The sequence below is a fragment of the Gopherus flavomarginatus genome, chromosome 1 (genome assembly GCF_025201925.1).
Source record: "Gopherus flavomarginatus isolate rGopFla2 chromosome 1, rGopFla2.mat.asm, whole genome shotgun sequence".
In the NCBI taxonomy this organism is placed as follows: Eukaryota; Metazoa; Chordata; order Testudines; family Testudinidae; genus Gopherus; species Gopherus flavomarginatus.
Genome location: NC_066617.1, coordinates 206,947,909 through 206,971,269, shown reverse-complemented (window position 1 = coordinate 206,971,269; position 23,361 = coordinate 206,947,909). Strand labels below are relative to the sequence as shown.

Here is a 23,361-nt window from a genome sequence, read left to right as displayed (position 1 = left end):
CAGGAAATTAAAGCAGAATCTGGAAACAGCAATGTCTTTAATAAAATCATATGAAATCATTTTAACTTTTTTCTTTAAGTCTGGTTTTATAGAAAAAGGATTTTACAAAAATGTACGGGTGTTTTTAATGGAACCAAAGTGCTATTATATTATAATAAAATGAATGTGTATGATCTTATTACTTTAAATGCAGAAAAGATCTAAGACAGTAACTGAGTGGCATATTGGAACCATGAATTGCAAACTTTTTTGTTTTTTACTGGAGACCTAGACAACAGTGACTAAGAATGCTTTTGTAATTTACACCTAGCCTGGAGGTTGCAGTTTTTCCGTATAAATATGGCTTTTTCTACAGTAATCCTTGTCTTTGGCATTTTCATGTTGCAGTAACCCAGTGATATCTACATGAGGCTACTATTTTATGCAATCCAGAAATTATAATCGTAGAAAGTATGGCCGCTTTCTTGCTTACTTGTGCTTCTCATGCAGGATATGTATGGAGCTCAGGCATAAATCTACCCTTTGTTGCAGTGCCTTTCCCAGTGCAATTTTAAAATATTATTTTTGATCTGTAAAGCCCTACATGAATTGCATCCTGGATATCTCAGGCTGCCTTTCTCTGTCTGATGCCACAGCATTTGAGCTAAAGGTTTTGATTTAACAAGGAAGGACCTGGAGACAGGTTTTTCATGAAGAGTCCTTAACTCAGAACTTGTTTTCCTGTTGTTCTGCCCGTTCTCAGATTTGTTGACCTGGAGCTCACATAGAAAGCTCATCCTTTTCTTAGGCTTTCTCTGGGAAAGAAGTCTGAGTTTGGGTTGTTGGAGAGTCTAAGCTTGGATTGGAAAGATAACTTGTTTTGGTCGTTATTCCATTTTGTGGGTTTCATTTAACCTTGTGTTTATGCCCCCAGAACTCTGGATGGGTGTATTTTTAAGTAGAAATACTGTGACTATACTTTTGTGTACTAGATAAAATCTTTTACAATTATTTCAAGGTTTATAAGTGGCAGCAGAGATGGAACAGCCTATATCTGGCATTTCCAGCAAACAGAATGGAGGAGCATCTTGTTAGATATGGCTGATCGGTTACCCGGGTAGGCTGAGTGTCTTCTATTTATGTGTGTTTATGGGGAGTCGGGGTACTCTGAAAGATTCACTATATCTGCTTGGAATCTAATCTAAATTCTGCACCTTTTAATGTAAGTAAGTATGTGTGTTGTTTTTTGATTAGTGTATTAAAGAAGTTCCTCTTCCATATAATATCCATTTTCTTCTTCAGAAGAAAAATGCCCATTCTTTACTGAAGCCTGCTGCATCTGATTCCTTTCTAGCAATCCAGAAGCCCTGTTCCTACTATAAATTGTAACTTTATCATAACTTGTTTTGCTTTAATTAGCATAGCAATTTTATTTTTTTTCCAAAAGTGTTCTTTAGTTTTCACCCACATATTGTGGCATCACAAACTGCTCCCAGAGTTTCAAAATGAAAATTCCAAAAATCTAAATGTGCTCCTAATTTTGAGGAAGTCAGTTTCATATGGGCTCCATCTAAAAGATGGAGGTAATTTTGTGCACCCTATGAAATATACTAAACTTTACCAGTGCTTTCCCATCCCTTCTTCAGAGGCCAACATTCAGTGAACTGAATTTGTTTTGTTTTATGTCTCTTGTTTTCAAAAAATCTTTTTGACATGCACATGTAGGGACTGTGAATTAAGACACACAACGTGGGTTCAACAGCCTTTTTCTTTAAAAGAGAAGCAAGAGTAATTTAGAGTCAGAGTTCAGAGCAGATTGAGAGTCCCAGGTCCTTGGTTTCTCGTATCCTTATAGTTCATTCTGATTCTTAACTTCAATATTCTAATAAATTTCGTATTGAACTGTACTGTGTGACAACTTACACAGACATCCAATTCTCATAAAGCTTACCTAATTAAAACAAAGGGTGAAATAAGATATCTGAACATCATTGGACTGTTGGGAGGTTTTTTTTTTTTAAGTATCCATTCTTCAGTGGGTTCACTAACATTTTGAGCCTAAAACATGTCAGTGCTATATTTCCATTAAATTTAAAAAACACTTGTTTTGCACGCAATTTTGTGATTTAAAGTAAAACCTACCAAAGCAAGAGAACTCAGAATTTAAAGTTTAAGATATCAGCACAGTCCATGGTAAAGTTACTGCAGAAATATCAAAATAGTGGACAAGTTGCTACTAGAGTTTAATCCTTAGTTCAGTATATCTGATTTTTAACATCACAACAGAGTTCAATATTTGTTTAGATATTGAAATGAACACTTTTAAAATAAGTTATACTTACACTGGCTCTGTTCTTTTTAAATAGTGACTCTCATTCAGAAGAAGACAGATTTATGAAGCCAAAAGTAACAATGATAGCTTGGAATCAAAATGATAATTTTGTTGTTACTGCTGTGAATAATCATCTGCTGAAAGTTTGGAATTCTTATACTGGGCAATTACTTCATGATATGGTGGTATGTAATGATCTTACCTGCTTTTTAAAATATGCAGCCTTTCTCTCTCGTTAGTATTAAAGTGGCAATTGCATGTTGAATTGGTCATTAAATTTGATTTGTCTTGGAAGCTTGTATCTGAATATAATGCATGAATAGTGCTTATTTAAAAAAAAAAAACCCAAAACCCAACAGCTTCTATTCCACACAAAAAAAAAAAATCCCAGTGTGTGCAAAACAATAATATTGAGCCTACCTTCCCTGTGAAACAGGGAAAAGCTTGAGACTTTTCTCCAGTAAATATCAAATCCCATTTTTTTTTAAATTAAGTATGTATGTTGCCATCTTTGTTTGAATCCAGCCAGTCGTATGGTTCAAAAACAGTCTTTTCTTTGTCACAAGGTTCCTTGACTATTGCACCCATCTACAGTGTTTGTCACTTCCACAATTGCTTGAATTTTGGACCACCAAAAGTTCTCAGATTTCTGGAGGCAGTCTGGAGGGTCTGAGGGTCTTAAAAGTCTAAGATGCATGAATTCAGAACTCTCTAACATATTAATTGTAAATTTGTGATTTTTGTATGCCTATTTTTCCATATTAAAATAGGGACATACGGATGAAGTATTTGTGTTGGAGACTCACCCTTTTGATTCAAGGATTATGTTATCTGCAGGCCATGATGGCAATATCTTTATATGGGATATTACAAAGGGCAACAAAACTAAGCATTATTTTAACATGGTAAGATCAAATTATTATATATTCCTCTGCCTTTTTTAGGATATGCAACATGTTTGAGCAATTGTGATCAGAGCATCTTCTCTCCCCCACTCTTCTCACTTTTGGGGCTTCTAAAATGGTGGTTTGACATTAATTTGGTCCTGTTGGTCTTTAAAGCCCTTACCCTGTTTAGTCCCTTGTCATATTTAGACCAGCACCTCAAGGCTCATTCTGACAAGTAATTACATTGTTAGCTGTGTCTTTAAGAATGCTGCTGTCATTTAAGGCAGCAAGTGATGGTTCCTTTTTTTTGTGGTTCGCCAAACTATATGGAGCTCACTTTATTCTTGACAGGTGTCTTAGCCCATCCTTCTCCACTTTTAAATAACTTATTTTTTCCCCAAGTTGTGCTTGTATAACCACTGTTCACACTTTTTTTGTTCCTTTCTAGATGTAGACAATAAGGGATTGGCTTTGTATCTTGCATTTTGTCTTGAGGATATATTTGTAAAGTGCTATAGCAGTGAGGTGCTTTAAAAAGTAGCATATGATATTAGTGTCTTTGTTAAAAAATATAAAGCTTTGTAAAAAGCATGTTTTTAGCTATTGTAGTTCAAATTACAGTAGATCCACAACCTTAAATAAGTCTCTCTTAAAATGTGGACCTATCTAGAAAATGAAATAGCTGACTATACATTCTTGATTTTGCAGTCTAAATATAATTTTATGTTCCTCTTTATTTATACTGAGAATAGGTTACATATGGTAGAGACCTAGGATAAATCTCTAAATTTCTCATATTCCCCTCTCAGCCGTATTTGGTGGTACGTTACTTGATGGGGCCCAAGCTTGTAATCACATCTGCATGGGTGAATACTGCTGCTTTGCAAAGTGGAGCTGATTTCAGAGAGACTCTACAGGTGTTAAGGGTCTTTCGATGCAGATCCAATTCCAAGATCGGAGTCCTAATTATCATGTAATGAGGAACGTTAAATACACTGAATGTCACAAAAAAAAATTCATTGTAACATATAGTAGGAGATACATGACCTTGTTTTTAAATAACAGGGAGTCTCTGGTAATTGAAGTTTGGATAAGGCTGTACAATATTGCTTGTTTCAAAAAATATGACACAGCCTACCTTTAGTTTCATTTCTTCAATCTAGATTGAAGGACAAGGACATGGTGCTGTTTTTGACTGCAAGTTTTCATCAGATGGACAACATTTTGCCTGTACAGATTCTCATGGGCATCTGTTGATATTTGGTTTTGGGTGTAACAAGCCTTATGAAAAGGTAAGTTCAGGTTTCAGTTGACATTTGTGATGATGACTAGAGAAATAAATGAATTCATGTGAAAAATATACTGCAAACTTGGATATATGTATTTACTATCTTGACTTCTGGTTTGTTTTTTTTTGCTTTGCTTAATAAGCAGTTATTTTTCTCTTAGAAGAATGTCTGAAGTGCCAGTCTATAGTAAAACAAACATTCTGTTTTAAAAAAAAAAAAATTACTACTCTTGTTCCAAATTTATCATTTGAGGGGTTTTTTTCCTAACTCTCCTACCTATTCAACTTGGGATCAAAAAGGGAAAAGTGGTTCATTTCTTCTTGCTTATCACCATCAATAATAAAAGTTCGGACTGTTAGCTCTTTGACACTTTTTTGCCTCCTATTTTACTTCAGTGCAGTTACTTGGATGTAACTGAAGGCTTAATTTTGATTGCAGAATCTTTGTTTCTGCTGCTAATTCTTGATGAAGAAAGAACCTTGCCTGACTTTGAGATCCCACAGCAAATTTGTTGGTTAGCAGTTGGAGAACCATGTGTTTAGATGGAAACAAAGCAAATGTTTGCTAAATGTTAAATTAAAAAATGGAAATTTGCTGTTTTATAGTTACTTTTCAGGGTAGAGCAGCGATTTTATTTAATATAGGATTGCAGAACTTTCAATGTATTATCCTCTCAAAGACCAACATACTGAATACTTTTAACTGCTTGCGTATCAATATTCCTTTCTTTTATGAGGGATATGATATCGTCAGAGCAACGCAAATCTAGGATGGCATAGGATCTTTGTGTGGTGTTTTTCCTTTTGAGAACTTGGTCTCTGTACCAGGGATTGGCAACCTTTGGCATGCGGCTCGCCAAGGTAAGCCCCCTGGTGGGCCGGGCTGGTTTGTTTACTTGCCACATGTGCACATTCGGCCGATCGCAACGCCCACTGGCCGCGGTTCGCTGTCGGAGGCCAGTGGGGGCTGCGGGAAGCAGTGTGGGCCGAGGGATGTGCTGGCTGCTGCTTTCTGCCACTTCATAGGCCTGGAGCAGTGAAGCGCGGCCAATGGGAGCCGCAATCGGCCAAACCTGCTGATGCGGCAGGTAAACAAACCAGCCCGGCCTGTCAGGGGGCTTGCCCTGGTGATCCACGTGCTAAAGGTTGCAGTCCCTACTTTATACCAGTTATCAAGGGGTTGCCGTGGTAGTCTGTATCCAGAAAAACAAGGAGTATGGTGGCACCTTAAAGACTAACAGATTTATTTGAGCATAAGCTTTCGTAGGTAAAAAGAAGTGGAAGAAAAAAGGAAGTGAAGTGTGTTTTTTACCCACGAAAGCTTATGCCCAAATAAATCTATTAGTTTTTAAGCTGCCACCTGACTCTGTTGTTTCTATATCCATTGTCGCAGTAGGAGGTAAACTTAGTATAAATTTCTTCTGCATACAAGTTCTTTAACATACCTTTTTTTCAAGTTGATAATATGCAAGCTTCATTCCAGATTCCTGATCAGATGTTCTTCCACACTGACTACCGACCATTGATTCGAGACGCTAACAATTATGTCCTAGATGAGCAGACACAACAGGCTCCTCATCTCATGCCACCTCCGTTCTTAGTAGATGTGGATGGAAACCCTCATCCAACAAAATACCAGAGATTAGTACCAGGAAGAGAGAACTGTGCAGACGAACATTTGATTCCTCAACTGGGATATATAGCAACAAGTAAGAATAGTAATTTCAACTTCGGGATCTGTCTGTGTCTGACTGGACTTTGGAATCATTACATTCTTTTGAATAGGAAAAGATTAATGTTCTACATTTACCTCGAAGTTATTTATATATTTTACTTGAGATTTATGTAGTTGGGTTTTAATGCAACTGTAATATATTGTCTTGTAACACAAATGTCTATTGGATGTAATATTGTCTGATCAAGAGTATTTGCTATAGTTTCAGCTTCTAGTTGCTGGTTTACAAAGAAGCTATAATCACTAATACACTGACAGGTAATGAAGGTGGTGGTTTAGCTCAAATTGAAAAGGTGTGAGTTCTTTGGAACAAAATATTTCATCTGTCTAGTGTCTTTTAGTTTATAACTGGTTTCCTGGCTGTATGCAACCATAGCATGGATATGCAAGAATCAGTAAAGAAGTTTGAGACACATTACAATTAAGACACATTAAGAGACAATATTACAAACAATAACAAAAAAATCTTTGCCTGTGGTATGAGTAACATCTTAAAATTGACAGTTTATTAATCTAATTTGCTTTTATGTTGTTTCTCCAGACCAATAAATGCAAAGAGTAAACAGTGGAAAATAGTCTGTTTCACGTTTTTATGGAGGTTTTTTGGTTAATTTCATTTTCTGATGCCATATTTGAGTTGCCGCTGTTGCAGGGCATATATGTTTTTTAAAACTCATGAATTATTTCTGTTCATTTTAGGTTTGGTAAATGTGTCCTTTTAAAAATATTAAGTAATATAAATAACTTGTGGATGACTATCTACGTTACGCTTCAGAATTATCCTCAAGTACTCAGTTTTAGAAGAGCTTAATTTTTAAGGTGTACTGTGAAGGTGATCAGCACAGCCAACTTTAGGTCTATGGCAGTTAACCAGTTTGCTTGTGGTTTGTGTTAAATTTGCCAGGTGATGGAGAGGTTGTTGAGCAAGTGATAGGCCAGCAAACTGTTGACCAGGATGAACAAAATCTGGAACCCAACATTCTTGATGGCATGATAAGACAATTACAGCTACAGCAAGACCAAAGAACTGGATCAGATCAAGAAGTTGTTCCAAATGGACTACAGAATGGGGAAGGAACGCCTAGCAGAGGTCAGTAAATACTGGTAAATATTTGTTTAGGTGTGGGGAGAGGGAAATCACTTCATCTGAAGAGTTTTTTGTGCTACTTTTGAGTATGAAATAGTCCACATGGGTTCTAGTCTAAAATTGAGATTTTTGCTGTGCCTTTTGGGCTAAAACACCTCCAGATACTTCTGTAAATGTATCTGAAAAGATTGAATCTCCAGCTTTTGGTACATACAACCTTAAACATACAAAAAGCGTTGATTTTGGTTGCAGGCAGCTAAATATTTAAGGATATATGTAGAGTACTGTAATATTTCAAGAGTTCTTGAAACTCATTTTTTACTTGTATTTTTCTAAAGTTTGCAAAATTGTCTTTTCATTGAGTAATGGTTTCTTTACCTTGTGGACTTCAAGTGGATTTAAAATGAACATGGTTCTGTTCAATGTGTATGTACCTATGACTATATAAGTGTCATGCTGGACATGGTATTTAATTAGCTAGCTAGCTGTTGGTGCAAAATCAGCAGGAAAAACTCAGAACATCTTTCATATTGTGCTGCCTTTCATTAGGGTTTGAAAGTAGCAGTGGAAGTAATATAAAGATTTTTAAAACAGCTTGAAATCCCAGATATATTTATCACCAGAGAAGGCAATCCATTCACAAAGTTTCGATTCTTCAACATGTTTCCTGTGAGCTTTCTTTCGTTGGAGAATGTTTAATTTCTAATTTACAGTCAAACAATTGGGGCAAACTAGACACCAAAGCTGTCCGGTGGCAGAAGATTTTTTTACTCTTTTATCTATTTTTTTTTTAAGGTTTTAGAAGGCCAAGTTTAGACATCCAGTCCCCCCCCAATATTGGTCTGCGTCGCAGTGGGCAAGTGGAAGGTGTACGTCAAATGCATCAGAATGCTCCACGAAGTCAAATTGCCACAGAGCGAGACCTTCAAGCTTGGAAACGAAGAGTAGTTGTACCAGAAATACCACTGCATTTATTCAGGTGTGTGAAAATCTAGCTGGCTCATATGAAGGACATTTTTTTTTTAAATGAGGTTGCTATCAATATTACCCCATATGTTTAACACCTTTATGTTCTCCTTTATTCACTGCTATTAGGCCTACGCTAAAAAATACTCTAGTGCAAATTGAAATTACTAAATATTAATTTCAGTTGCATTCAAAACTAAGTTGGAAAATGTATGTGAAATAAGGGTGAAGGGAGAACTGACTAGTTGGAAAATAACTTGAGCATGTAAGAGGGTTTACTGCAAACAATGAAGTATGTTCCAAAAGAATTGAAAGAGTAGTTAGGTTCACTGAATGCTCCTCATTTTCCAGAAAAGTGAGGGTTATAGGGTTACATTCAGTAAATTGGAAAGTTTCAAAAAAATCTTTGGGAGGCTCCTGATCGTCTCCTCTGCTGGTTTGAGTTGCTATCCATCAGCAACACAGGAGGAGCACTGCCTGAACAGGAGGCAACAGAAGGTTCTTGAAGACAGCTGGCTGCTGTTTTCGTACAGGAGCATTAAATGCCTAAGAGGAAGAGAAGGTGCATTTGTTGCTGAGGATAAGAAACAGCAGCACTTGTAGCCAGAGGGGCTATAAAAAGCCTTTTTCCTTCATCCTAGCCTCAGAGCCAGGTGTCTGAAAAAGGGAAAGTGGGAACTCCTGTTGTTGTCATCACCTGCTTGCAAAGCCTGGTGATTGTAGAGAGGAAGAGAAGCAAACCCTCTAGTGTTAAATGGTATCAGCTAAGATTACTTGGCCAGCATGTTCAAAAGAAAAATCTAGAAACCTGTTGCTTTGCAAACAGAAAATATGTTCTTGGTGCCTATCACTACATGGTGCCTGTTAGTGTGATTCAAGTAGTGTAGATGGGACCAAAAAGATGTGTAATGGAGGTGATCTATCCATATGTTTGAACCTACTTCTATTGATGGGACCATAGATTGAAAATGGAGGGAGGGGGAGGGAAGGGGAAAGTAATTTCATCCTACAAGGGATAGTGGTGAATTTGGGAGAAAAATCCTCTTGCAAATCCTTCTTATCAATGTGTGAGGAGAGTTTTTTCTTTATGAATTGATAGCTATATAAAAGCCCTAAATATTTAGAAACCATAGAATTTCTCCATCGTGTTATAACCATTCCAAGAGAGAATAAAATTTGGACATTTAAACTGTCAATTTTGCTAGGTCCAGTGTCAGAATATAAAGTATTTTAAAGAAGACAAACCTGTAACTACTCAATTTGCTTTCATAATTGTGATTTTTACTTTTATTTTGACAAGTTTCAAAAATCTCTTGTAGAAAACAAGAGGAGTACCGGATTGCAAAAGGAGAGGAAGAGAGAGAGCTCTATGCAACAGAGAGGAAAAGGAAGACATTCCAGTTCTCAGAAAAGGTATGAAACAGAAATAGTGAATGATGAGCTCTTAACATCTGCATGAGAGAGCCGCGAGTTGAAAAAGTACCTACGCGTCTCTGAAGATATCATCTTACAGGATTCTCCCAGACCCCAATGCCCCATTTTTCTGGTAAATTTTTTATTTTATGGTGACTCCCTTGAATTGGTGTGTGTTTTTTCTGGGAGTTTGACCTTCCTCCATCCACTAACTGGAACTTGGTTGGCAGCTTGTCTGACAGTCAAGAGCGGGCCTGGACTGGACTTGATGTTGCTATTTATTGTATTAAAGGATTCAAGACTGTATAGATAGGGCAGTTTTCCCAGTCACATACAGTACTAATGAGTGTAAAAATAGTGAGAATCCTCCAGGATGATATCTTCAGAGTTCATAGAAATTAATTCAGAATAGTAGTCTAGTATCACTTTTCTTTTGCAGATTACTTTGTGGATTTGACGGCATTTTGTGTGCAATCAGTTTCAGGGTTATTCCTAGATAGTCAGTCAGTCAGTCAGTCAGTTTTTCCTTTTCTGTTGTTCGTTGGAAAGGCCCACACAAGACAGAATGGTTTAAATAGGAAAACGTGATTGTAAAACTGTAAGCCAAACTTAGCAGGGCGATTTGGTGACAGGTAAAATATCTAGTTACTGTTAACCTTTTTTTTTTTTAATTGAGTAGATTTCAAATTGGTATGCTACTAATGGTAAATGAAATGGTGGATTTGCAGCAAGTTCTATTAGGTTGTAAAATAACCACTATCAATTTATAATAACTTCTTAAAAAATTGAACCTTGAAAGTGGCCAGCCTTTCTCACCAATTCAGAAGAACTATTTCTTATTTTGATCTATATTGTCAAAATAAGAGCTTATTTTTATATTTAAAACAACTCCTTGTTTTTGGCTTACAATCAATGCAACTATAAAGAAAGGTATCTTCTCATATGACATTATTTTTCTTTAATTTCATAAATTGGCCCTCAATTCCGCAGCAGATAATCGAACTACAGAATAAACTAGGAGTCCTGTTTATGTAAATAATCAATTTCACTACACAACTATAATTACTGTTTAAATCTTTTTTTAAAACTTACAGCATTAGGATTTTGACTCTACCTTAAGGTGTACCACATTTAAACAAAGTGGGAACTCTGAATAACTTGTTAGACCTCAGCTCTTCAAGAATAGATACTCTTCAAGTTTGTGTACGTTCACAATATTTGTTACAAGTCTATAAAATTTTCTTTCATATTGCAAAGCTATATTTAACTTATGTATTTATGCAGAAATTGAATTGCATTAATTCAGCATTGTATCTTTCTCTGTCACACCTTACTTTTTACTTCTGCATAAATTAGAGTGACTCTGAAGCTTCACTGATACAATCCAAGCGTAGACTACATAGGCGTAAATATCCAAGTTATCGAACACGGAATAACACACAACAACTTGATTCATCTGATGAGGAAAGGGATGACTGTTTTGGCTTTATAAACCAGGTGAGTGCTTTTCCAAATTCTTCAATTTAGTAACTGGAGTTAGTGGAAAGTATCCTGAAAGTTTCATAAAATGTCAGATTTCTGTTGCAGAAAGTGCATGCATCCCTGTTTTACAGGAACAAATATTTCTATAATATGTTAACTGTCAACAGATATTACCAGTGCTCTAGATTGCCCAACACTTCTGTTATAAAACCTTGCTTTCAGTTGTTTATAAATACTGTGCCAAACTCTGTTGGGCTGCTATTTTCCATGCCAGTCATCTGCCTCAGGTTGAACACTTCTGAAAGTTTCAGCAAAAATAGCTTACCCATTTCCAAGAACGAGATTTGCAAAACAACATATTTTTTCCTATTGTTAAAAAAACAAAACAAAAAAATCCTCAATTGTTTCATTGAGACACTCTAATGCCTTTATGCTTTGTAGTAGGGATTTGGAATTGGCTACCCCCTGGTTTCAGATGTCTTTTGTTGTTCTGTGGGAAAACTGCCAAAATGTATCCAAGTTTATAATTCTTCGAAAACAAGTATGTTTGCATATGCTCAGTAGTGACTTGGAATTTGGCAGCTAAATTCTCCAAAGATTCTGTCTGTGTTGGGCAGGGGTTGAGCAGGAGTTTCCCTATAAGTGCTGCTCCTGGCTGCGGTGGTGTTGGGCATAGGAACAAAAAGCAGTGAGACACTCTTGTGCCGCACCGTGTTGCCCCTCAAATGCAGAGGGAACAAGAGCCAAAGGTGGGGATTGAAGAACTGGGGCTGGGAAATATGGTAGTTGAAGCCAGGGGGAGAGACTGGTAGCTATGCTATGGGGTTGAATCAGGGTTGTGTATGAAGAGACTGTAGGAACCCTGCTTCATCTGTTGAAAGTCAAAAAATGTATAGTGAATGAGGCAGGGAGTTGCAGGAGTAAAGGACGGTATCAGGGTTAAGGCAGTTGAATGCACAGGCAACCTTAATTCTGTCATTTCTTAACCTTGAGTGCTTGACTCTGCATCCTTAATTATTTTCTTTTAACGTGTGTTTTGTGTAGTATGCTGTAGGATACAACCTGAGTCATGACCAGCTCTGATAGCCCTCATGCTGATACCAAGTTACTAGGTCTATTTAAAAAAGCAGTCCTTAAATTCACAATGTGCTATTGCTCCTAGGAATCTGAAATTCACATGGGCAGAAATTGCAGGAAATGTTAAAACTTCTGCAGTATATTGGGGGATATTTCACATACCATGTAATCCATTTTGTATTTAAATATACATTGTTTTACTTTTTAAAAAAATTAAATACAAGGCCAGTCAATATGCTGAAAATTTACAAAATCACCATGCCCATCTTGTATGAAATATTTAAGGAAAACAAATTTACAGTTTGTTTTTATGGGGAAGAGGGGCATGGTATTTTTCCATTTGTGGATCTCCTTCCTCTATCACTTTAAATTCTTCTTTTGCATGCTAAGTGAGCCAGGTTCTGTCATAGACTCTTGATGTCCTCATGAAGTCAGTGTAAGATATATTAATACTCATTTTGAAATATAATTTGCAATCTTGCAAAGTGTGTGCAATCAAGGAGTGCTAAGGTATTCATAGGCAAAAAAGTGAGATTACCACTGGGAAGGGGGCTGTTGTAGCCTTGGAAACCACTGGAACAGTTTTTATGGCCCGTGTGTTTCTGTACAGTCTACTCATGCTGAATAATTTAATGTGCAGTGCTAGTTTGTATTAGTATTGAGGAAGTCAGCTCAAATAGAAATTAAAGAATTTTACTTCACTATTTTTAATAATTTGTTATTTTTTAACACAGTAAGGAGATCTCTTTTTAACTTGATATCTTCCCATCCCCTTATGGATGCTATCTTAGTGTTTAAAACAATATAGAACTTACAATATGCACTGCAAAAAAAAAAAAAATTTAGGATTGATAGTCAGCTAAACTTTTTTTTTTTTTTTTTTCTTTTTTTAAATCCAGGAGGCAGAAGAAAGTGAAGGCTCAGGTTCCTCTGATGAGGAGGAAGAATGGAAAAGTGACAAGAAAAGCAACAGTAACAGTTCTAGGTAAAAAAAAAAAATTTCCACTTTCTCACATAAGTCTCTCCTGACTGTTGTCAAGTTTTGTTTTTCAATGTCTACACAAATGTAGATTAAAATCTCCCATATAAAGTTCTAGCATGATTAGGTTACTTGAAGAAATCCATTTTCTGAAAACACCCTGGGATTAGGGGCTTTTTACCAGCAATCAAGGAAGATGCTCAGTCAAGGGACCTCTGTGTGTGTGTGGGTGTGTGTGTAAAACAAGAAACCTCGCCAATATTCACTTCTTTACTCTTACTGAAATGATTGTTTTTTAAAAAGTGAAACCACATTTTGTGTATGCTAAATACAAATATCTTGTTAAGGCAACATTAAAGTTAAAAAGTTGATGTTCGAATTATCACAGTGACTTTTATCATCATTCATAGAAATGTAGGCCTGGAAGGGACCTTAAGAAGTCGAGTCCAGTCCTCTGCACTGAGGCAGTACCAAGTAAATCTCAACCATCCCTGACACTTGTTTGTCTAATCTGTTCTTTTAAAACCTCCAGTGTTAGGGGATTCCACAGCCTCCCTTGGAAATCTATTCCAGGGCTTAACGACCCTTATAGTTAGAAAATTGTTCCTAATATCTAACCTAATCTCCCTTGCTGTAGATTAAGCCCGTTACTACTTGTCCTAACTTCAGCGGTTATAGAGAACAATTGATCAGTCCTCTATATAACAGTCATTAAATATTTAAAGACTATCAGGTCCCACCCCCCTGTCGTCTTTTCTCAAAACTGAACATGGCCAGTTTTTAACCTTTCCTCATAGCTCAGGTTTTCTAAACTTCTTATAATTTTTGTTGCTTTCCTTTGGACTCTCTCCAGTTTGTTCACATCTTTCCAAAAGTATGGCGCCCAAAACTGGACACTGTACTCCAGCTGAGACCTGACCAATGCCAAATAGAGTGGGACAATTACCTCCCTTGACTTACATACAGCATGCTTGTTAATATACCTTAGAATATTAACCTTTTTCAAAACTGCATCACATTGACTCGTATTCAGTTTGTGATTCACTGTAGCCCCCAGATCCTTTTCAGGAGTACTACCACCAAACCAGTTATTCCCCATTTTGTAGTTGTGCATTGGATTTTATCCTTCCTAAGTGAAGTACTTTGCATTTGTCGTCTTTAAATTTCATCTTGTTGAATTGAGGCCAGCTCTCAAATTTATCATAAGAAGTGCATAAGATAAATTAAGGACTCAGAAATCAGCAAATACAAAAGTTAAGTAGTCTGATACCACACTTTCTCAAATACAGTTTGTGAATGTAAGAATGTGTGGTGACATATATTGTTTTAATATGAGAAATGCAGAATTTTTATTTCCTGATGTGAGTCTTCAGTGCATATTAAGGATCTGTGACTAGTGAGTCCTTTTACATTTAATTTCATAGGCTTGTAAAGGAAAAAGTTGGAAGATGTCCCCAGTAGTAGGGCTAATAGACAAGAGAAAGCACGGGCAAGTTTCACCTTTTAATGTCATAACTGTGTCCTTTAAGAATTTATAGGCGTGATTTGGTTAATATCTGTTTTAAGCTGTGTACATGTTTCTGTGCCAGTGCAGAAGACTTAGTGATACCAGAGTTTTCCAGCATTGTTCTTTGAGTAGATGCAGCCATGTATTCCAAGTAAAGTGACTGCACTCATGTTTGTAACCCATCCCTTGGCTATATGAGGTAGTGCTGTCCTGACCACTCTGTTTCCTTCTCACCACTAGTCAGCTGAAGTCGGAGCTCTGTGTGGGTCTCGCTTCACAACCTCGTAATTAGTATATAGCATACTGTTAGTGGCAGTCCTCCCCAGTGATGCCCTTACCTGAGTTCAAGCATTGCCATTTGTGGAGAGTGGAGATTCCTAACAGTGACCCCCACACATGGTGCTTGCTGTGCCTTGGTGAAACTCATCTTAAGGAGCACTGTTTGATCTGCAGATCATTCAGAAAGAGGACTTACGTGGCACAGGACGTTTGCCTTAAGCAGCACCTGGTTGAGCAATCCATGAGGCCTGACCCAGTACTGAAGCTTCTGACGCCTCATTGGTAGAGTGGAGGGAAGGGCAGACACCTCATACCACCAACTTTGGTTCCAGGCATCTGTTGAGGCTAGTACAATGAGAACAATGCTGGTACTGACAGTGTCAGTGGTGTTGACATACCAGACTGAGGCAGACCTACTTTGCCCTTTCGTCCTGTCCTTGCTGCTGGTTCAAGACTTCAAGGCTGGTGTCCATGATAGCCCTTCAGCTGGAGTGTGCCGCTGAAGTCTCAGCACTGAACCACAAAGCACTCATTCTGGGGCTTGGTATGGACATGGTACCAGAGACAAGGGTACAAGGGTCTTCGGTACTGAGTCCGTCCTCGGCACCGACGCAGTCAACAACACAGATGGTTCCATACCAGGACCTGTTATGTCAGGTGGCCTTGTCGCTGGGTATTCATGTGGAGTTTCTCCAGGAGAATACCCATAAACTCGTGGACATTCTCCAATCCTCTGTCCCTGGGAGAGTGGCCCTCCCTATTAATGAGGCACGCCTTGATATCACTCATGGCCAGGTGGTTGGAGAAGAGCTATTTTGTGCCGGTACAGAGATAAAAAGGGTTTTATTCTCATCTGGCCCTGAACTCCCTGATGGTCACAGCCGTGAATGACAGGGCTCAGCAGAGCAGATTCAGGTCGTCCTCCAAGGACAGAAACTCAAAGTGCCTAGATCTTTTAGGCAGGAATATATACTTCTCATCATCACTGCAGATGAGGATCGTAAGCCAGCAAGTCCTGCTCGCCAAATATGACTTCCCCAATTGGTCGGCTATGGCCAAATTTAAGGAGCAGTTGCCTCAGGCTTCCCAGGATGCATTTCGATTGTTTTGTTGTTGAGGGCTGCTTAGTGGTAAAAAGTCATTGCAATCTGCCCTTCATGTGATGGACACTTTGTCAGGGTGATGGCTTTGGAAAATTACTAAGAGGAGGATTTCCTGGCTCTAGAACTCAGGAATTGCGCTGCATGTCCAGCAAGCTATTGAGGACTTGCCGTTCAATTTATAAGGTCTTGTTTTTGGACACGACTGATGAAACCTTGCATTCCTTTAAGGCTTCATGGGCTACCCTAAGGTAGCTGGGGGTGTGTATGCCATCCGCGCAGAGACACCATTACGGGGCACAGCAACAGCAGCCATACAGGCCACAGCACCCCTTCCCGCCAAGACATTGAGTCTACCCCAGGACGAGGAGTAAGTCTCACAAGAGGAAGCTCTCGAGCTCGGGGCCTGGCCTCTCTGCACACCCTCCTTTTGATATCTGGGAAGCACACATTTTGACTTGTTGGTCTAGAACCCTGTTCCAGTTGTTGTTTTTCCCTTGTCATCCACTCGTTCGTTTGGGGACAGGCTGTCCCACTTTTACAGTGCCTGGGTCTTGATAATGTCTGACCACTGTGTCCTATACACTGTCAGATCAGGTTATGCCAACCAGTTTGTCTCCACACCCACACCCTCTCTCCATCCTTCTTTAAGGGCCCCAATCATGAGATGCTGCTCTTCAAGCAGGTCAGCTCTCTGGTAGCATTGGGAGTGGTGGAGGAGGTTCTGTGAGAATGCTACGGTTGCGAGTTTTACTCCCAGTATTTCCTGATACCGAAATCCAAGGATGGGATTAGGCCTGGCCTTGACCTCCGTGAACTCAGCAAATTAATCAAGCACATGAAGTTCTGTGTGGTCACTCTATCAGCTATCCTCCCTGTTTTGTCTCAGAATGAGTGGTTCACTGTTGTGGACTTTGCAGATGCCTACTTTCATGTGGTCATTCTGCCGAGTTACAGGAAATCTCTTCGCTTAATGGTAGGAGACTACCGCTTTCAGTACACAGTTCTCTTGCCTGGGCTCTCTTCTGTCCCCTGGGTTTTCACCAAATGAATGGCAGTGGTCATGGTGTACCTCAGGAGGAAGAGAATCCGTATCTTCCCCTATGTTGATGACTGGTTGCTGAAGGTAGCTCCAGAGAGTAGGTTTTCGCCCACGCCGAAACCACGCTATGCTTACTCGACCATTTGGGTCTCAAACTAAACACCATGAAGTTGACCTCCACTTCCACTCAGCAAATAGTTCACTGGGGCCCTGTTAGATTCCATGAGGCCAAGGACATTCCTGTTGACCAACTGCTTTCAGACGATTCACTAGCTGTGTCTCAGTTTGCAATCATAACCATCCACCACAGTCTGCATGTGCCTGAGCCTGCCTGTTGGGCCACATGTCTGCACGTAGTCTATCTTGCCAGATGTGGCTCAGGATGGTTTACTGCCCTGCCCCACATTCTCTAGGCAGGTTGGTTCGCCTTCCTTCGTCAGTCCTGCAGTCCTTGCTCTGGTGGGACTCTCCATGTATTATGGGCAAGAAGTCACCTTCGCTCAGCCTTTTCTGACCAAGTTATTGGTTACCGTCACGTTCCTTCTGGCTTTGGGGAGCACATCTGGACTTGCTGCAGTTGCAGGATCTGTGATCAGAACAGAAGGCCTTACTCCATATCAGTATGTTGAGCTTCGGGCCGTCCACAATGCGTGTTATGCCTTCCAGGACCAGATCAGGCATTGAGTGGTTCACATACTTAAGGTCAATACCACCACAATGTATTATATGAACAGATAAGGGGGCGCTCACTCCAGATCATTCTGCCTGGAGGTGATCAACATGTGGCAGTTCTGTATTGAAGAGACATCACCCAGATAACTGTTCCCATACCAGGGGTCAAGAACCGTCTTGCTGATCATCTCACCAGGGATTTTTTTCCCAACCATGAGTGGTCCTTAAAGACCGAAGTCTTTTGGCTGATGTTCACAATGTGGGGCGTTCCCACAATTGACCTCTTTGACGAGGGAAAACAGAAAGTGTTGCCTATTCTGCTTTCAGGAGGGACTCATCCTGTGTGCTCTCTCTCTGATGCCTTGACTGCAGCTGGAAGTCGACTCTGCTATATGCATCCCCTCCTATCCCAGTCCTTCCCCAGGTCATTATCAAGCTGAAGGTGAATTGAGCTAGACTCATCCTCATTGCCCTGGCATGACTGAAGCAGCACTGGTTCTCAGATCTCCTCACTCTGTCTGTTCAGCCTCCCATGCTGCTTCCTCTTCTTCCCAACCTCCTCAGAAAGGACTACATCTACCCTGCATTCAGTGATCTGCTCATTGCACCTTTATGGGATGGCTGAATAAGGAGGATGAGTGTTGCTGGGAGTCCGTCCAACAGGTCCTACTTAATAATAGGAAGCTTTCTACTAGAACACCCTACTTGGCAAAATGGAAGAGGTTTTCCATGTCATCTTTGGCCCATGGGGACCCATCCAGCAGAGGCTTCCATCCAGGCCATCTTAGAGTACCTGTTACATCATCAAGAATTGGGCATAGCACTCAGTTCTCTGAGGGTATGTCTACACTACAGGATTATTCCGATTTTACATAAACCGGTTTTGTAAAACAGATTGTATAAAGTCGAGTGCACGCGGCCACACAAAGCACAATAATTCGGCGGTGTGCGTCCGAGTACCAAGGCTAGCGTCAGCTTCTGGAGCGTTGCACTGTGGGTAGCTATCCCATAGTTCCCGCAGTCTCCCCCGCCCGTTGGAATTCTGGGTTGAGATCCGAATGCATGATGGTGCAAAAACAGTGTTGTGGGTGATTCTGAGTAAATGTCACTCAATCCTTCCCCTGTGAAAGCAACGGCAGACAATCATTTCGTGCCCTTTTTCCCTGGATTGCCCTGGCAGACGCCATAGCATGGCAACCATGGAGCCTGTTTTGCCTTTTGTCACTGTCACCGTAGGTGTACTGGATGCTGCTGACAGAGGCGGTACTGCACTGCTACACAGCAGAATTCATTTGCTTTTGCAAGGTAGCGGAGATGGTTACCATCCCCTATTGCACTGTCTGCCATTGTAAATTGGCGTTGAGATGATGGTTATCAAGCATTTTGTACCGCCTGCTGCTGTCATGGATGCTCCTGGCTGGCTTCGCTGAGGTCAGCCGGCGGCACATGGACAAAAATGGGAATGACTCCTCAGGTCATTCCTTTCTTTGTTTTGTCTAAAAATAGTCAGTCCTGCCTAGAATATGGGGCAAGTCTACTAGAGAGCCAGAGAGCACAGCCGCTCCAGGTCAAAGCCCCAGAGATCCCGCAGAAATGATGAGCTGCATGTCATTCTAGGGAGTGTCCCTGCAACAACCCCACCTGTTGCTTCCCTCCTCCCACACCCCTCCTGGGCTACCGTGGCAGTGTTCCCCCCATGTGTGTGATGAAGTAACAAAGAATGCAGGAATAAGAAACACTGACTTTTTAGTGAGATAAAATGAAGGGGAGGCAACCTCCCGCTGCTCTGATAGTCCAGGGAGTACAGAATCTTTTCTTTAGACACGAAAGGAGGGGGAAGGGGGCACTGATGAAGCTCAGGCTCCAGCTGCTATGATGAAGACGGATACCCAGCATTTTGTACCGTCTGCCAGGAATGACAGGGATTCATTCCCATTTTTACCCAGGCGCCCCAGCCGACCTCACCGAGGCCAGCCAGGAGCACTCACGGGATGATGATGAGGACGGCTATCAGTCATTTTGTACTGTACCGTCTGCCACCAGGGAGGGGAGTGGAGGGGAGAGGATGCTGCTGTTTAGCGCTGCAGCAACCTGTCTACCAGCAGCATCCAGTAGACATACGGTGACATTGAAAAGTGGCGAGAAACGATTTTCCCTTTTCTTTGAGGGAGGGAGGGGGGTAAATTGATGACATATTCCCTGTACTACTGCCGACAATATTTTTGACCCTTCAGCATTGGGAGCTCAGCCAAGAATGCAGATGCTTTTCTGAGACTGCGGGGACTGTGGGATAGCTCGAGTCCTCAGTCCCCCTCCCTCCCTCCATGAGTGTCTATTTGATTCTTTGGCTTTCCGTTAACGCTTGTCACACAGCACTGTGCTGTGGACTCTGTATCATAACCTGGAGATTTTTTCAAATGCTTTGTCATTTCGTCTTCTGTAACGGAGCTCTGATAGAACAGATTTGTCTCCCCATACAGCGATCAGATCCAGTATCTCCCGTATGGCCATGCTGGAGCTCTTTTTGGATTTGGGACTGCATCGCCATCCGTGCTGATCAGAGCTCCACGCTGGGCAAACAGGAAATGAAATTCAAAAGTTTGCTGGGCTTTTCCTGTCTACCTGGCCAGTGTATCCGAGTTCAGATTGCTTTCTAGAGCGGTCACAATAGTGCACTGTGGGATAGTGCCCGGAGGCCAATACCGTCGATTTGTGGCCATACTAACCCTAATCCGACATGGCAATACCGATTTCAGCACTACTCCTCTTGTCGGGGAGGAGTACAGAAACTGGTTTAAAGAGCTCTTTATTTCGATATAAAGGGCTTTGTTGTGTGGACGGGTGCAGGGTTAAATTGGTTTAACGCTGCTAAATTCAGTTTAAATGCGTAGTGTAGACCAGGTCTGCGAATGCACTTAGCAGCAATATCAGTGTTTCATCCACCTATCCAAGGAAAATTGGTTTTCTCCAGTGCAAGGTGACACGATCTCTGAAAGGGCTTCTCCACTTGCATCCTCCAGTCCGAGAGCCGAACCCTTTGTGGGACCTGAACACTGTTTTAGCGGCTCTAATGGGGTCTCCATTCGAGCCCCTTGCTTCCTGTCTTCTGCCTGTTCTGTGTCAAAAAACTGCTTTCTCGATAGCCATTACCTCTGTCAGAAGGGCATGTTAGTTACAGGCCCTGATGTCTGGGCCTCCTTACATGCAGTTCTTCAGGGACATGGTTACGCTTCAGCCACTCCCAAAGTTTGTATCCAAGGTGGTTTCTGTTTCATTTGAACCAAGCGATGTATTTGCCTGTATTTTTTCCTAATCTGCATTCTTCCACGAAGTAGCAACGCCTCCATATCCTTGACGTTAGATGCTGTCTATCCTTCCATCTGAACAGGACTGAACAATTTCGGGCTTCACTTTGCCTGTTTGTACGTACGGACTGCATGAAAGGACAAGCTGTCTCTGAGCAGACAATCTCTAGATGGCTAATGTCTTACATTAAGACAGCATATGAGATAGCAGCAGCTATGCCTCCTCAGCTGATTCAGGGACATTTGATCAGAGACGGGCAATGTCAGTGGCATTCCCAAATGAAATGTCCATATTGAACATTTGTAGGGCAGCCATGTGGTTGTCCATGCATACATTTATGGACGATTATGTGATTACCACTTCTTCCAGAGCAGACAATAATGTTGGAAGAGTGGTCCTGTGATCCTTGCTCAAGTAGACTGAGCCGTGCTTCTGGATGGAGGTACTACTTGGAGTCACCTAGTTGGAATACATTTCTGCATCTACTCGAAGAAGAAGAAACAGTTACTTTCTGTGACTGTGGTTCTTCGAGATTTGAGGCAGACTTGAATTCCACGACCCACCCTCCATCCCCTCTGCCTTGGTGTCTTTTCCTGGGCTGCTGGTGTAAATCCCGTTCTTGGAAATGGGTAAGCCAAGGAAGGGGCTACAGGCCTGAGGCATGAGCACCATACGTCCTGGTATTGCTAGGCAAAAGTCTCTGGCTCCAATGTGCATGTGGACCTTCTTGGAATATACGGCTGCATCATATTTTGAAGAACAACAGTTAGTGTAAGTAACTGTTTCTTTTTACTATTAAAACTACTAATCCAAACATCTTCTAAATTGGCCTGATTTCTAAGCCGTGGTGAAATCCATAATTTAACAATTATAAATGTTTGGTATCAGCAGACTTGTCTTCAAAAGTATGCATTTAGTTAGCTGCACACAATGTGCACTGCATGTCTTAAAGTCTGTGCCTATAAGCTAAATAAAAATTTGCATATATTTTGTGTGGCATATTCTAATTCTCAAACTTTGTTAAATCAAACGCAATTTTTTCAAAACTGTTCTCATCCTCAGGGATGACTGTCCATGCCAAGTTACAGCTGTTTTTGTTGGAATCCTGTCTAACAATAAGAAACTATGGTTAGCATGTCTTTTAGAAAAGGAAATTGTTTTGTTTTTTAAACCCTCAATGAAATAAAAGATATCTGAAAGTATGTATCTTCTGTTGCCTGTGAGTAGGTAGGATGTTCCTATTTATTGGAATCCTGCTTCTGAAATACAGTGCAGGAACACATTAAATGTTGTACAGAATTTCTATAAGGACAAAAATATCATAGTTGCATGCTAGTGACTGAAGAATTAGTGCCATAAGTTAAAATGCTAGCCAAAGTGAAGGAATTAGAAATTCTTTTGAAATGTATCACAGCAATTAAATCTTCGTCTACTCCTCCTGACAACCTCCAAAACCACTGAAGATTAGGACAGGGAATGGGAACTTTACATCTACAAATATTGTTAGAATTAATTTAACATTCTTAACTAGTTGTCAGCTGTTTGAATATCTAAATTCCATTTGTTTCCATTATTTTCCCCATGAACAGTGACTCTTCAAGTAGATATTCTGACTGGATAGCTGATGCAGGGATAAATCTCAAGCCTCCTGTACGAACATCTCGACGCAAAGCTATCAGATATTGTAGTACTTCAGAAGATGAAGTATCAGCAGAGAAATCTTTTCCTCCAAAGAGAAGAAGAAAAAGAAGGAAAAAACCCAAACCAAAAAAGCAGGAAGAGGTATTATACTGTTCATTCCTTCTGTTCACTTAATTCTTCATCGATATCTCTTTTTGTTTTAAATCTCTTGTACCTGGACTTTATGGAGTTTGTATACATTACCTCCGTATTAGGCAGAGGTGTTTGTGATATTATTAACTGTGGTTGTCTTAAAGTTAACCTTGGGCTCCTTCACCTTTTCAAGACTTTTCGCCTCCCAACAACATTACATTGTCTAATTAAATTTTATGGACTTTGCTTTACAACAGGTAACTAAAGCCTCCGCACCATTATGGGGTCTAAACAGATGTTTTTTCTTACCCTCTACCACTTTTATAGCAGCTTTGAATACAAAAGCAAGGAATGCACATATTTAAGGGTTTTATTTGTTTAGATTTTAGAATACTTTTGGTGCTTTTCTGAATTTTAAAACCGCTTTTGATACAAAAACATCAAAAAACAAATTAAT

At 40.1% G+C, this 23,361-nt stretch overlaps 1 protein-coding gene across 4 annotated transcripts in view; it reads left to right on the top strand.

The window, feature by feature from the left end:
- The window catches only part of BRWD1 (bromodomain and WD repeat domain containing 1), a 126,155-nt gene that overhangs the window by 29,502 nt on the left and 73,292 nt on the right, over positions 1 to 23,361 (top strand). For all 4 annotated transcript variants that reach the window (XR_007768333.1, XM_050916259.1, XM_050916248.1 and 1 more), the window contains 11 exons: positions 998 to 1,096; positions 2,346 to 2,496; positions 3,082 to 3,216; positions 4,362 to 4,490; positions 5,970 to 6,195; positions 7,126 to 7,311; positions 8,104 to 8,287; positions 9,594 to 9,687; positions 11,044 to 11,184; positions 13,146 to 13,231; positions 22,721 to 22,913. Coding sequence is in view for 3 of the 4 variants with exons in the window: in XM_050916259.1 (XP_050772216.1) it covers positions 998 to 1,096; positions 2,346 to 2,496; positions 3,082 to 3,216; positions 4,362 to 4,490; positions 5,970 to 6,195; positions 7,126 to 7,311; positions 8,104 to 8,287; positions 9,594 to 9,687; positions 11,044 to 11,184; positions 13,146 to 13,231; positions 22,721 to 22,913 (1,624 nt within the window). In the remaining variant the exon portion in view is untranslated. The remainder of the gene's footprint in view (positions 1 to 997; positions 1,097 to 2,345; positions 2,497 to 3,081; positions 3,217 to 4,361; positions 4,491 to 5,969; positions 6,196 to 7,125; positions 7,312 to 8,103; positions 8,288 to 9,593; positions 9,688 to 11,043; positions 11,185 to 13,145; positions 13,232 to 22,720; positions 22,914 to 23,361) is intronic.